The sequence below is a fragment of the Coturnix japonica genome, chromosome 1 (genome assembly GCF_001577835.2).
Source record: "Coturnix japonica isolate 7356 chromosome 1, Coturnix japonica 2.1, whole genome shotgun sequence".
NCBI classification, from domain to species: Eukaryota; Metazoa; Chordata; class Aves; order Galliformes; family Phasianidae; genus Coturnix; species Coturnix japonica.
In genome coordinates, this window is record NC_029516.1 from 45,726,930 (window position 1) to 45,742,719 (window position 15,790).

The 15,790-nt window shown below is 39.6% G+C and overlaps 1 protein-coding gene across 12 annotated transcripts in view; it reads right to left on the reverse strand.

Annotated features, from left to right (window-relative positions):
• The window catches only part of TNRC6B (trinucleotide repeat containing adaptor 6B), a 121,076-nt gene that overhangs the window by 21,990 nt on the left and 83,296 nt on the right, over positions 1-15,790 (reverse strand). For 10 of the 12 annotated variants that reach the window (XM_032444645.1, XM_015860539.2, XM_032444638.1 and 7 more), the window contains 5 exons: positions 9,582-11,915; positions 8,575-8,733; positions 4,583-4,761; positions 3,328-3,402; positions 2,041-2,086 (listed from right to left, as the gene is read on the reverse strand). In XM_032444645.1, the coding sequence (XP_032300536.1) occupies positions 2,041-2,086; positions 3,328-3,402; positions 4,583-4,761; positions 8,575-8,733; positions 9,582-11,915 (2,793 nt within the window). The remainder of the gene's footprint in view (positions 1-2,040; positions 2,087-3,327; positions 3,403-4,582; positions 4,762-8,574; positions 8,734-9,581; positions 11,916-15,790) is intronic. The other 2 variants (XM_032444658.1, XM_015860560.2) reach the window with 1 other exon arrangement.

Consider the following 15,790-nt stretch of genomic DNA (forward strand, 5'->3'; position numbering starts at 1 on the left):
ATTTATCCACAAACTGGGAAAATATTAAGTTGGAGCTATTTGGCTGCTAAAGTCTGTCACATTGTAAAAGCGACCAAAATCCAGCTGAGGAACAAGACTACCTCATAACGAAGTCCAGCTTTTGAGGTTTAGATGTAAATATAGGCTGAGCAAACAGCTTATACTTTTCACAACAAACATAAGCAAAAAGATCAGAAATTCTAAGCAGAGAAGTAATATAAAAGCTGTAGGAAAGTCTCAGTTACATTCTTTTACTTTGAAATAAAATGCAAACTATAATAAACACATGTACCTAGGAACAAAGATGTGGCCATTAACAGGCAAGTTGAAGAACAGAACTGCAACACATCAAGAGAACACAACCTTTCTGCAGCACTTTCACAGGACATTCTGAGTGTCTAACACTCTTCCTCACAAGGTCAAATGGCATTTAAGATCCCCAAGAGTAGAAAGTTTCGAAGATCAAAATTAATGTGGAGATAAAGAATAAAAAGAACCATAATCAGCATAAGCAAGGCTACTCAGAGAAATGTGATACAAGCAGAGTCGGAATGCAGAGACCAAAGAGGACAGAGGAAAAGTTCTGCTACTTTCCCCGTAACTATGTATTACTATAAAAAGTCAAGGGGTCCTTAGCTGTTGACAAGAAGAAAGAATTCGTGGAAAAAGGAACTTTCCCTTCACCCTCTATAAGGTGTACTGCAGCAGAAAAATATACTTAAGAAAGTATTTTTTAAGCCAAGAGAAGAGAAAATGTTCAGATTGCATTAATATACTAAAACTGGAGCTGATACCAAATGTACACCTTGATTACCGCAAATCTACAACTTTGCTACCAATGAAGGTTAAAGCATGATCCAAATGATCAATTTTTTTTGGTTGAGAAAATGCCAACTCCATTACAAGATGCGATGCCTACAACAGTGGCAGATGCTGTTGACAGCACTGGTGCAAAGACAGTCAGCATCAGACCAGACGCCTTATCATTGCCACTTATCCACATAAACAAAATTGAACTATTTCATTCATTTGGCTTTAACTGGACTAGGTTTGTCTTTGTAAGCAAGGACATAAGGCAACCTTCCTGCTTCTGCAGATTCCAAAGAATCAAAAACTGAACATAGGAAGGAGACCTCCTTCCTGTTTCTAAGTATCAAAGACTGTGCTGTGTATGTCTTCATCTGAGTCTTCAAAGGACACAATAAAAAAGAAAAAAAGAAATATTAAAATTGGATCATTTCTTTTAACATATACTCGAAGAATCTTGAAGGGAAATAATCAGCTCAAATGGCATTTCTAAATGTGTGGTATTTTTACCGCAATACAATGTCAACGACTATCCAGAAACAATCTGGAGAAAAACAGAACATAAAACCAAACTTGGTTTCAAGAACAAAAAAATTCTGACAGTTTACTTTGTAGACAGTCTGCCAAAGAAAAAAGTCGTCACAAATTCCAAGGTGATTAAATAGGATTAGGTAACACAGTTAATCCAAGTGGTCAAATTCAACTTCTCATTTAGGTTCATGTTTTCCCCATGCTCCACTCCACTTAAACAGCAGAGGACTTGTGAGGTTATCTACAGGGAAAAATCTAGTTCTACTGAGCAAATAATTCACAATAACCTGAGGCAAGCAACTGAAGAAATCACCAACAGATAGTCTTTAACTTGCATCACCTCCAGGGACCTAAGCTAACTGGGATGTCCTACTGCCAAGAGGAACAGGAAGGAATGACCCTCACTTTCTTGACACTAGCAATGAATGTGAACTGCATAAATCAATACAGCCTCACACGATGTCCCTTCCCCGAGTTACAGTTGTGTTCTGTACAGGTATACATCCCAATGTTGCATTCTAGCATGGGCTGTGTAAGTATTCAAAGCTTGCAGCCAAGATACCAGATGGCATCTATCACTGTGTCCTTCTTTCAAGGGGAGCACTAAAAAGTAAGGATTAAACCTTTCCAAAGCGGAGCGTATCATCTACATGAAAATATTGCATGTGGTCTCATATTTCAATTAAACTAAATTATACGTACCTACAGACAAGTCCATCTTATTGCCTGGAATGTCCTCAGTTTGACTCTGGAAGAAAAAAGAAAGTCAGTTCTGACTTCTTTGAAATGTTGAGGAATGTTTCTGAAAGGAGCCCTTGATGGATAAAGGTGTAATTAAGGAAAAACATGTTTGTGACAATTGAAGTTTCATTCTAAACTAAAATTTAAAACAAAAACTCCTGATTTCAGTCTGGGCACATCTCATCCCAACCCCTCAACTCTGTATGTGGTGAGTTTACAGAAATGAAACCAGACACACAACACATGCAACAGACAGAGAAAGATGGATAGACAGCTGCTCTGTGAAATGAACCTCTGTCCTCATGTTCCAGTGGTCAAGGGAAGAAACACTGAAAATAGCTGCCAAAATGATAGCTCATCCTCATGACCCATCAAGTCATCAAATCTTGAAACGCGCTGCCAAGTTACACTTTAGCTGGCAGTCTGGGACAGTGTGTTCCCATAGCTTTCAGAAGCATCTACGGTCTAGCAGACTCAGTTTGAGCCTCGGAGCCAAAAGTCTTTACAAACTAATCCTAGCCCGGTTAGTGACAGTTTGTGCAGACATGGCTTCTCACACAATCTCTACATTATGATCTTTTGCTAGCCAATATTATTACTCCTGCATCAGAACATTACAGTTGATGCAATGTTCAGTAAAACATTTGACACATGGACCAGATCAGAAGTTTCCAAGCGTTTTTGTATGTTGGTATTTTTACAGTACTACTTTGCAGACTGGTTTTTGCTCTCCACGACTCCTTTATTTATTCACCATTCTAATCCATCTTTAAGTATCATTTAATGTTGAGCTCTTTTTGTCCCCAAAAAAGACCCTGTTGCACATTATTTAGTAAAACTAATTAAGACACAGGGTTGTAACTTCTCTGGCAGATGACGGAGCTTCAGAAACCTGAAGAGTCTGGAAAATCATAGATGTCTGATGATGTAACCATGAGCTGGGGCTTCTATCTTGAGTGCTCTAAACAGCACGTTATGAATAAGGCCACCAATTACAGCTGTCATAAAGTAGCTTTAAAGTGCGTACGTTTTTGTGGGTGGTTTTATTTTTGGTTTGTATTTTTTGAAGAACCATTCTTACTAACAAGAAGTTCTGGATACCCAGCTACTACTGGGTACTACGTACATGCCTACGAGGTAAATGCAGGGTAAGAAGTAACACACTTGAAAGTGAACAATCATCTCACTACTCTAAAACTTACAGCTTTATTATGAAGTTGTATGTTGTATTAATCAAAATTCACTTACTAGCAAGCCCATATTTGAAAACTGTTTGGATATAGGGTTCATCCATGAATCACTATTTCCTCCTTTTAATGAGCACTAAAAAGAGAAAAAAAAACCAGACATTTTACACATCTTTTCCACTTCCTAAATTCTGTTTTATCCTTGGGATGTGAAGCGTTGAAAGAAAATCCTAATATCTGAGAAATTTATCTCTGTAACAAACTGCTTTACATTTTTGCACAGTTGGAAATGTTTATGAAATACTTTTTTTTTCTTCATAGAACCGCACATTCCTATGTATACTGAAGCAGACGACTATGCAATATGTTTAATATACTCTTTAATCCATCACAAACAAAGATCTTTCCTTGGCTTTCTTCCCATCAACATGGACTCTCTTTCAGGGGCACTGTGCAGACCTGGCTCTCAATCTGGCCTTACTGCAACATGCAGATAATCGAAGTCAAAATTGAAAACATTTAGACAGAAATGATATTGATTTAAAAAAAAAAAAAAAACAACAACAACAAAGAATGAAAAAAACTGCACAGTGCCTTTGGTGGTTAAGAAAAACCTTTAAGTAAGAAAAAAAATCCTGAGAATAGTTACTGCAAAATAGGAATTGTAAAACTCCAAACTACACCACAAGAGTATTTCCTTGTCCTTGGAAATTGCTCTGCTCTCACCTTTTAAGTCTGCCCTGAATACCTGATTACTAGTAGACAAAGCTCAGTCTTTCTGACATTAATAGAACATCAAATGTTACTGTTATAGAGAACTTTAACATGCATGTAAGCCTTAGAAAGCAATTCATCTGGGACTGCAGCCCAGATCCTGCTCAAGGCTGAAATTTAACCATAACAAACACAAGTCAGACCCAATTCCAACAGTCAATAGAAACCGGAGGGCATGTGCCAAAGGGATTGTGGGTTCTGAACTCCAACAGGCTATGCAAGCAGAAGAGCGGCAGCTTAACAGATGTGCCAAGAACAGAAAAGCAATAGTCCTGAGATACCTACTGCTCAGTTTCATTTAGTAATGGCTCTGCAGCCTTCATACCAATATGACACTTGTTGGCAGATCTGTTAGTCACAACAGGTGTAACACACTTGAACAAATCAAAAAAACTCACATTTTTATGCTGCTCTACTGAGCACCTTCCTAGCTGAATTCCGTGCAATACCTCTTAGAAGAATTAACTATTAGAAATGCTCCAACACATCAGTCATACTGCTTTCAGACAACACTGTAGTTATGAATCATTTGAGTGTTTTACCTTCATCTGTGTTTTCTTTCCCCCTTGCCCCCAGCTTGTTGAGTTGTGGGAGGAACTGCTTCCCTGAGAGCCTGCCGTGTTCCAGACTCCTCCCTCCTCCTCCTCTTCCCAGCTGGAATGACGCGTGCCTGTCACTGGCCCATCACTCTCTCCCCAGCCATCTTGCATAGATTTAGAACCTTGATAAGAAGAAAGAAAAGCTTAAATACAAGCTCCAGTAACATGCAGCAGGTGACTAGATACTGCAACATTAGCTGAAATTTTCAGAGCGGCATAAAGTCAAAAACAGAAGTGTATTCACTCCAACAGCAGTAAAAACTTGTCTATGAACCCCATAATCCAAGAGATCTGGTGGCATGCCAGTACGTCACACTTTGCAAGGACTTTCAAGCGATATTAAATCTCTAAAAGAAATAGTGATAGACGCAAACTTCTCTCTTGCAACTTCAGCTGCATTTGGACACTTTAAAAGACAACCTATTACTTTCTCGTGTCAATGGAAGACTTCAAGGACACTTAAGAAAAAAATCCAAAGGGTGCTAAGGACTCTGGCTCAGGTGATTTGTGAGTAATTTCCTGTCTTCCTTCAAAACTGTACCACATTTCCACAACGCCAAATCCCTTCACAGAACACAGAAATGAAGAACTTAAAAGAGCAACAAGCAGAATCTGAAGGAAATGACCCAACATTGTGCTCTGACATAAGCAACACCAAAACAAGTTTAATCCCTCAAAAATCTCTTTGATTTCCGGCCTTAGCAGTAGCACTAGAAGTACTCATTAGCAGTACTGTTTAAACAGAGATATAATTGCCAGAAAGTTACAATTTCGTTATACAAACTCATGCTAAGGGCTTCTTGTCCCTGTTGCCGCCTTCTTTTGTTGTTACTCTCTAATAACAGCTGTCATGAAACTTAGAATTCTAAGTCTACTAACAAGCCAATAAGAGCCCAAATCTTTATTTTGCCCAGGGTCCAGCCATTCTCCTTCCTACAGCAACTCCTCAATCTGTGCATTTCTTCCCCGAGCACTCATCTCCTTTAGAAAGGAACTCCACCATCACCACCTTTTTCTTCACTAATCCTCCAATTGTCTGGGGTTTGAGAGTGGAAATGAGGAATAAGAATGTAGCAGGAAATCTCAATATAAATAGCAGTCAGGAAATGTAATTAATCTGTCAAGGGGAACTCTGCCTGTATTGGGCAGAAGATAAGTACAGCAGCTTTTCATGGCAATTTAAGAGCTACCTTAAACTTCACCATAAATAACAACCAAATACTTCACAGGAAACTTAACCTTTCAACACACATTTGTGTACCAAAACTCAGACCTGCTTAGGCACCATACTGGTCCAAACATAAAAATTTGCCTCTTGATCCTTTAATCATGCTACTTACACAGAAAGGGCTACAGGCTTTAACTTACTTATTTCCAGACACAGTGTTTAAATATAGTACTGTGATCCTGGTTTTAACTACACAACCAGAGAGAATTTTCTGCATTGACAGCTCTCAGGTCTAAGACACTCGAACACGAATTAGAACAGAGGTATAAAGAAGCCTTGTCAGCAGAATTCCTGCTTTATTTTCTTCGTATGTTGATTGAGAAGACACAAACAGCTACAGTAACAGAAGGAAGATGTTGAGGTACAACTAAAATTATGTTGCTATAAAAAACCCAAATACCTCCTGTCAAAGAACTGCTTTGCAGTGCTGATGAAATGATAATTAATTGAAATAATATTTCAATATTTTCAGAATATTTCAGGTCTTACACAAAACCCTTCTTTCCATGCAATGCCATCACAGAATATGTGATACAATGGAGCAAATCAACATTGCAGAGACTTTACGTCACAACTTCTCATCTTCATTTAGTTTTTTATATAAATCTATCATAATTGAAAAAACACATCAAACAAAAACACATTCCATAAAACAGCATCATACGGACATTCACATGACTTCAGTTAAGGTGAAACCTTCACACTGACTGCACAAACACCTACCACAGGAGTTAACAGTGCTGTGAATAAGGACTGCTATTTGCCAGCATTGTAGAAGAATGGGATATTATGCCAATGGCTGTCACCAGCACTAATGGCACAGTTTCTGTCTTGACCTTACCTATCCAAAGCTAAGAACAGAATATTCTCTAAGAAGCACAGCTGAGTGCTCTCCCAAGTGCTAACTTTTACTCTGCCTCACATTTCTGTACTCCAAGCAACTTTCCTAGGCTAAGCTCTACACTCTTTTGTTTGGTTGCCTGAGTCTCCCCTGTCCGACCTCTTCCTCATAATACATACAGGAAATCTACTTTCACAACCTTTTCTGCTCATTCAGTTCTCTTGGGGTTGGTTGATTTTTTTTAGTCACACCTCATCTCCCACTTCCTTCTTTGGCTCTGAACTGTAATTTTCTTGTCCAGCTGGTGCAAGTCTTTATTTCCTCTCTTTACTTTCAACCATAAATTACACCTTAGCAGGCGCTTTGCCCCAATTTCCTCTTCTAGCTTACCCAAGATATGAAATATCTCCCCTTAGTCCACTGAATAATGCAGTTTTCTCTTTTGCTCTGTCTAGGTGCCAATTAGAAAGGACTTGACATAGCATTCACAGTACACAGGAGAATGAAGGTCCCGGTTCTTACCTCTGGTGACATACTTTTAACAGCCAGCACAGGGAAAATTCCCTGTATTTTGCTCTTGCTGAGCTGGAAATAGTTTACACAAAGCACAACACATATGCTTTAGCTCTTTGGTTATGTCACCATGTGCAGACCAGCTAGGATAAGCAAGTGATTGTGTTCTTTAAAGACTATCTTAAATATTAAAAAGTCCACAGATTTTTAAAATGGATCATTAGCACCTCAGTGTCTCTTATTTTGGACACACTTACATGGCTTTTTACAAAGGAAGGAAGATGAGCCATCTAGAAAAAAGTCCAGCATCCTGAAAAGTGCCAAGTCTGTCTGTCAGGTACAAGGAGCACCACAGCCACCCAATAAACGTTTCAATATATGTTACTGGAATTTTCCAGTTTTGTTTCATGAATGGCCTAATTGTTTAATTCAAGTGTGGGAAAGAGAACATGGGAGAACAGCAAAGAATCCCTATGGTGCATTTCATCCCAGACAATCAGATGCTGTAAGAGTAGCTTGTAACTGGAAAGTCTTACCACCGGTATAACCACCAAGGTTCAGAAACAGTGAGTATTTTCAGTATTTCCTAATGGAAACTTAATAACCAAAAGTCACTGTCTTTGGCTATAACACTGCTATGCTGTAACAGCAGGAGATTGCTTTGTTTGTTCCACTTTCCTTACGAACAGTGAAATAAAAATTCTACCCATTTACATCAGGAATAACTTCCACACAAAGCAAACTCAATACAGCAGGATTCTAACTTCAAAGTGATTTTTTTTTTTTAAAGGTTCAACAGGATCTCATTCATGGAGAAGAGTAGCTATATGCAGGCAATAACTAGAAAGTATTCAGCCATTTAGGTTAGGCCACAAGGGGAAGGTCAATTTATGAGTTTTTCACATTCATGCAGCAAAAAAAGTGCATTCAAAGGCACTTCACACACATCTATTGTGAAATGTTTCTATAAGCTCTGAATTCCCTCTCCTGATGTGATCAGAAAAGGTGATTTACCATGTAATGAGCTTGTACCTTAAGTAATGGGTGTGCAGAGAGAAGATGATGTGAGAAAAAGAATTATTTCCTTGAGCAGATGTTCTATTGCTTCAACACTTGCACAAACTGAAACTGCCCTTTCAAGCAGTTAGGTAAAGAACATTTCCATTACCTTAAAGGTAAGTATCCAGTCATTGGTAAGCACTTAATCACTCATCAACCAAAATCTTACATTACATTCAGCATTGCTTCTAGGCCTCAGATAACAAATCCTCCATGGGTGACCTATATCAAAAAGCCAAACACTAGAAGTCTCCAGGACCACTGCAAATAAACTAGTATCTGTCCTATACTCACTAGATTTCATGGCATTCGGGGCGTTGGAAGGTGCATTCCCCCAGCCTGTTGTCGATGCTCCTGTATCATCTACTTCACCCCACCCGGGACTGGTTTCATTTGGCTCACCCCAGGCGGACGTACCATTATCTGGAGCAGGTGGAGTGCTTTTGCTCCAGACTGCACAAAGGAGAAAGAGTTTTCATTACAGACCATTTAGACAACAAACTATTTACTGCTGTGCAGCACCATGTCATTTATCTACTGCATTACTGCTGAAGACTCTGAGCTCTCAATACTGTGGGTGAAACAGAATAAAAAATTGTTCACATAACAGTTCACGGTGGGCTCTGACCTTCAGGTAGGAAAAGAAAGAACACAGTAATGAATAATATTCTTCTCTCAGGTTAAATATGAACCTAACCCTATTTTATCTTCTGGTGAACTTCTTTTAACTGAAAGCACCAGATCATTTGGGTTTTCATACACTGAAGAACAACTAAGAGCATAACAGTATACCTTATTTATTTCCAGGCCACGCAGGGTTGATTTCTTGATTATTTTTTTAATCATTATTTCAAAGAAGAAAATACCTTGCTAAATATTCTTCACCACACAGGAGAACCAAATTGAGCTAAGAAACTAAAGCACATGCTCATTCAATGTCAGCTGCTATTAACTATGTTTCGAAGGAAACTGTTTTTGACTTGAAACAAAGAGATTTTTTCCCTGTTTCTTTCGTAATTAAACACAAATTCTCTAAGAATTCAACCCTTCTCAGATAAGTTTTTTTTTGTTTTTTTTTTTTTAAACTGGCAAGCTGCCCAATGTTCAGATCAAAGTTACTAAGACACAATAAGCAGAAGACTGTTTGATTCAAATTAACGACACTTAAACTCAGGACCAAAACATTCAAGAAATGTTTTTTCATTATGAAATAATGCTATTAGTTGTAGGCTACAAGTGTATCTCTTATGCGTAAGGGTTACGATCGTATAAAGAAATCTGCTGAAGAAAGAAATGAGTACCTGATGCTTGGGATTTGCTAGTCATTGGAGTAGGCAGGCTCTGTTCCCGTGAGGCCTGTCCTCCTTGTGAGTTCTTGTCCCACAGGTTCACATTCTTGTAGTTATAACTACTAGGATCTCCCCATGCTGAAGTGCCATCATCAATATCCATTTTTCGACTGATTGACTGTGGAGAAGGTTCTTCCCAGCCACTAGGCTCCTCGTCTTTGGGGGCAGCTGGTTGTGGTCCGCTGTTCCAGTTTGGGTTTGAAGGTCGCCCATTACTTGGAGTTTGTGGAGGTGGACCCCAGGAACCAGAAGTCTCCTGCTGTTGCTGCTGTTGCTGCTGCTGCTGCTGCTGCTTGTTCCAGGAGTTGGGCTGTCGACCCGTCTCGTTCCACGTTGAATTTCTTTTACAATCATCCCAACCACCCTTTGAAGCAGAGCCTGTATTTGCACCGTTACCCCAAGTTCCAATCTCATTTTGCCCACCTTCACCCCAACCAGATGCTGGCTTATTTCCCGCACTTTCCCAGTTGCTGTTTTTTGCTTGGTCAACTTCCTCTCCCCAACCGTTCTTTCCAGAAGACCATCCTTGATTAGGCTGCCGTCCACCCCACCCCTGATCCTTACTAGAACTGTCATTCCAAGATGATGATGATTTCTCTTCTTGTCTTCCCCCTCCCCAATTAGATGAATTGGGGTTCTTATAGTCACTCCATCCTCCAGTATTTTTGGGGTCCTTCCACTCTGTTGGGGTTGAGAGCTCACCCCATCCAGACTTGATTTGATTGCTTTGGCTGGGTACATCGCCCCAGCCCCCTGAGTTCTTTGTCTGTGTGGCAGAGCTCTCCCACCCCTCAGTTCCTTTATCAGACTTCCCCTCGGGCCGTGGCATCTCTTCAATATCCCATACGGTATCTTGCTTAATTTGAGTTTGGCCCCAGCCAGTGTTTGAAAGCACTCGGGGGTCCAAATCAGTCCTGCTCAGCAAAGTCTGCAAGACTGCCTGGCAATCAGGATGTGTAGGCCTGTATGATCGGCGTCCAGAATTGTGACTGTCACTACTTCCTGCTTTGTGGTTGCTTCCAGTGCTTTGACCTCCAACCTCACTTCCTGCGGAGCTGGAAGATCTTCCCCAACAGGGAGCCTGGGAATTGCCTTGGTTTTCAGGAAGAGGGTGGCCTTTTTGATTGTCCCATGCTCCAGTGCTAGAATTTGGTTGGTTTGGACCACTCCATTCTCCAATCTTCAGTTCATCAGACCCAGACAGCTGTTTCCATTCTCCCTGAGAGACCCCAGATGTCAATTTGTTCCCTTCACCCCATTTGCTTTCATTTGCATGCTGAGGGCCAAAGTTCCAAGACCCACCACCCGTAGACCGGTTATTGTTATCCCAAGAATCGTTTCTTGACCCATTAGGTTTTTGAACAGAAGCTCCTTTCCAGGAGTCCTCCCTATCCTTTCCATTGTTCCCATGGTTTCCAGAATTGCTCTGTCCAGAGACTGTGTCAGTTCCAGAAGACCCCCTAGCTGTACCCCAAGATCCAACACTCCCAGTCTTTCTTTCTCCAGTGCTTTGTGAAGGGGTGTCAGTGCTCCTGGAAGGGTTCCCCAAGCCCATTTCAAAGGGCATTCCCTTATTCTCCATAGGGTTTGGTGAACTTAAGTTCAAGGAGTTAGTGTTTCCATTTTTTGGTCCATCAGTGTTATGAATTTGAGCCTGTTCTCTGCCAGAGACAAAGTTAACACCCGCATTTTCCATCTTTGACTGCTGTTCCCTAGAGGTCTGACCTACTGTGCTAATCTGTGCACTGGAGCTACCACTATCAGATTCCGAAGTCCCTTTCCTAGAATTGCCTTCTTGGACCAGAGCTGGCCAAGCAGACGGGTTGCTATTTGGGTTAAAGTTGCTGAAGCCAGAACCAGAACCAATTCTATCTTGTCCAGTCAAGTTTCTCCAATTACTTAGTCCATTGTTACTCTCGGCAGCAGGGTTGGAAGATTGAACAGATTTAGCCTTGGGATCAGATTTCCAGGCCCCAAGATTACATTCATTTCCAGCGCTTCCAGACTGGCACTGGCTTCCTTTTCCTTTGTTACTAGTGGTGCTTCCTGGCAGAGTGTTCTTCTCCAAGCCAGGGTTCGAGGCACTGTTGTTATCGGTGGTGTTTTCGGAAGAAGACTCAGCATCTTTGCTGGCAATACAAGGCCACTCTTCCATGTCAGACCCGTCTACAATCACCTTGTCCCAGATGTGAGTTGGGTTGGCGTTGGTGCCGCTGTTGGAGGAGGCTCCAGGACCCCAAGTGGAATTTGCATAATTTGAAGCAGCAGCACCTCCAATTGTTGAATCTAAAAAGAAGAAAAAAAGCATAAAAAAGACCCCAAAAAACCATTAATACTCAATACTGTCTACAAACACTGAACATCACATTTTTGATACCACTTACTATTGATTCTATTAATACATTAATCCTTCTCTCATATACGTGTAATGAAGTTGCTTAGGAAGAACAAGAGACTGGAAAACAATATTAAATATACAGATTAAAAATGTGTTTTAAGAAATTCCCCAGAAGCAATTTGTGGGCATGTGAATCCATGGTTAAGTCTCTCTGTGGCTTACAGTCCAGCTGATTCAAGTTCAACAGTGATTGCAACTCACTAAATGAACCTGCTTGGTCAAACTGGCACTGGTGGTGGACTTTTCAAAAACAGGTAAAATCATACAATGCACAGAGCAAGAATATGTATGTGCACACTTTTACGCATGCATGTTTGCATAGTCGAGTAGGAGACTGACAGCTACATGACAGTGTTCAAGAAGCATCTGGACAATGTTCTCAGAGATATGGTCTGATTTTTGGGTGATCCTCTGTGGAGCCAGGAGTTGGACTCAGTGATCCTTATGGATCACTTCCAACTCAGAATACTCTATGATTCTACAACTGATTCAAAAAAGAGACCAGTATTTCTGACAGGTGAAAAGGTAAAAAATGAAAAACAAAGAAGGAACATAAAGCTGAAGAAGTATATCCTTTGGCTTCAGGTACATCTTTTTTGAAGTGGATTTTGCTGGAAAAGTTTCTTTTCAAAGTAAATCAGTTTGTGGTTTTGTGAAAAACAGAATCAATCTTTCCACCACTAGCCAAAAGCTAACAAGATATCAAACATTTCCTCCTCTCTCTTACCCGATCTACTCCAAATCTGCCAAGTTCCAACAGCCCTTTAACTAAGTCAACTGTATTCACAAACTCAACAGAAAACAGTTAACTTTTTGCTAACACTGCATTGTACAGGGTGACCTCCAAGTCCAATAGCTCTTACAGTCAGTTAAAGAAAATGGCAGGATAAATGATTAAGGAATAGGACTACAATGTCAAGGTATTTGCATACAGTTTTAAAGCACACAAATTAACAGTGTCACAATGAAGTCTATATCAGTGCTAACAGCATGTTTGCACATGTACAGATAGTTCTCACTATCAATTTAAGAAGTCAAGCTCTCCCCCTTCCACGCAAAGTCACCTTCGCTCACCTAAATAATTTCATTTCAATTCTACTTATATCATGTTCTCTCTATATAGTGTCATTTGTATTACAAATATGTAGAAAAGTAAAAGAACTCAAAACTACCCACAAATTCTTTGTAACAAAGACTGAACACTCTCCCTTCTACAAACTCACACTGAACACTAATAAAGTTATAATGACTTATAAAAAAAGGTGATTTTTTAAAGTATACTGTTACATATTCAAGAGTAAAGACCAACATTTCTGATTACTATTAGCTATAATGGAAGCTTTCAAATGTGATGAACTGAAGTCTGCCTTCATCCATTAATCCTGGGCCACCAAAATCCAAAAAAATCATGCAGTTCCCATGCACATTCTGCTCCTTCTGTTATTTCAATGTCAATTACAAACTTCAGAAGAGCAAGGAAGTGCGATTCTAGAGGTATTTATTCCTGGCTATCCTTTTAATACAGTGAGTAACCTCATCCTTCCCTCTTCATTTTTTTTTTTTTTCCAATTAAAAAAATTTCTGATTGGACTGATGGACAGAGAAAGACAAGTTCAAGAAACAGCAAGGTTTTCTGAATGTAGCAAAGACTCAGCAAACAAATGTAAATGCAGAGCTGCCCACGCCAAGATCTTTATGTAGGTGATTCCAACAAGTATTTCACATTTCATTTCTGTGAAGATATCCTGATAGTATTAAGATAGGGATGCTTCCTAACACAGTATACTAGAACACAATTTAATGGACTATTTTAATTAAACAGCCTTCTGCTAATTGGACAGTGGCAACAAATTATCAATCTACAGTTCTGCCCTCATAAGTCTGCATAGGGGTTCTTGGTTCTTAAGCAGACTTGTCCATAATAACAAACGTGCTGAAGATGAACAAGCTTCTGATCTGACTACAATGAATAAAGTTACCAGCTAATGTTCACTTTTAAGGGTGAAAATATGGAACTGAAATAAGTGGAAGTATTGAAATGGAGTCCTGAAACAAAGATTCAGTTTTGCTGCAAGAGACCACCTGGTGATTCCTGGAGGATATTTTGATGACTGAAAGATGTTTGGCTAATAGAATTTAAGCTTTGTTTTCAAAAAATGTCTTGCACATTCTGAACAGGACTTGTAGTAGAAAAATGATATACAACCCTCTACCACACAGCACTGCTACAAGACAGTAGTACACTTGGCAAACAGAAGTCATCTTACATGGGATTAGAGTTTTACCATCTTACACTGCATTCTGGTAGGAAAATTCTGGTAGGAAAACATATATGTGAAGAAGGATTAGGTCTTCACCCTCTGTATTAATAATTGCTCTTGGTGTAGATGTTCAGTTCTGTTTATTTTCCTTCGTTTTGTACAGAAGCTGCACTGCTACAGGGCAGCAAAGTAATATATTTTTTTTTTTTTTTAATGGATCAGTTAGTGGCAATTGAAGGCTTCACCAACACAACCTATAGCTCCTTGGTGAATTTAACAATGAGAAGGATTAGCTAAACTATTTTCCCCTAGGGGAATATGCCCTTTTTCTTTGGTGTGTGTGTGGGGGGGATGAGTTCATCATAATACATGTCTGCTTGACAAATCTAGGTCCAAATCTGACACACGATTTGTAAACAGCGAGGATCTCAGAAGGAATTAGTGACAGGAGAGGCACAGCAACACCATACCTCCATAAGCAATTTCCTGAAGCCTTTTAAGTGTAGCAGCACTAACCTTCCTCTTAGACAGCTGCCCATTTCCAGTCCTGTGCCACACCTACTCCCATGTGCTATCATCTGTGTTGCTACTAACTGTCAGTGAGCTCAACTGGGAAATTATCCAGACTGAAATGAGCGTTAAACAACAACCTAGGTTAATTTTAATCCAAGTCAGCTCCTCAGCCCAGATACTGTGTTATGGTGCAGAAGTGTGTTAGGATGGGGTGAGGCAAGTCTGAAGGGCACAGATAAAGATCTCGGCAACACTCCAGACTTGCACCAGATTAAAGGAAATAACCATAGGCATAAAAGTTGCCACAATCAATAGAATACAACTATATAACATAATCTCAGTAATTCCCTTAATGCTGAAATATGAGAATTTGTAAAATCTGAGGTCAGTCTCAAAAACAATTAACAGCTGTTCAACACACAGTAATTACATAGAACTTAAGAAGTGTCTAAAATACTTCAGATTGGTCTTAATGCAGTTCATTCCAAATTAAAAAAATGGCTGTTGGAAGAAATGAGAAATTCTGAGTATTTTCAGAAAGTTTCACTACTGTAATTGTCTCTTTTGTCAGTCTATCACTGTGACTGTATGCTAATGCTGACATAATGCTAGGATTTTATACCTAAAGTGTGAAAACTCTGGGGTGTTCTTTTTCTTTTCCCACCATTCCTCTTCCCCTTCAAAAACAGCCATCTCTAACTGATACATTTTTAAACCCATTAGCTAACACTGTTCTGTTTTAGCTTAAAACTTGCCCACCATTAAACAGGGAATATCAGACATGAGACAAAAAAATCTGTCAAGCAGTGATTCACTACAAAGGAATTCAAGCGTGGAAGAAGCAAAACAAACTAAATTATTCATTTTCCAAGAAAACTTTTTTAATAAAAACAAAATCATCTCACCTAGCTTACTACATTCCAGAACTCCAAGTCACCTCAGAGTTCATCTTTTTGTGGACTGCAGAGAACTAAAAAGTTTATGCTCTC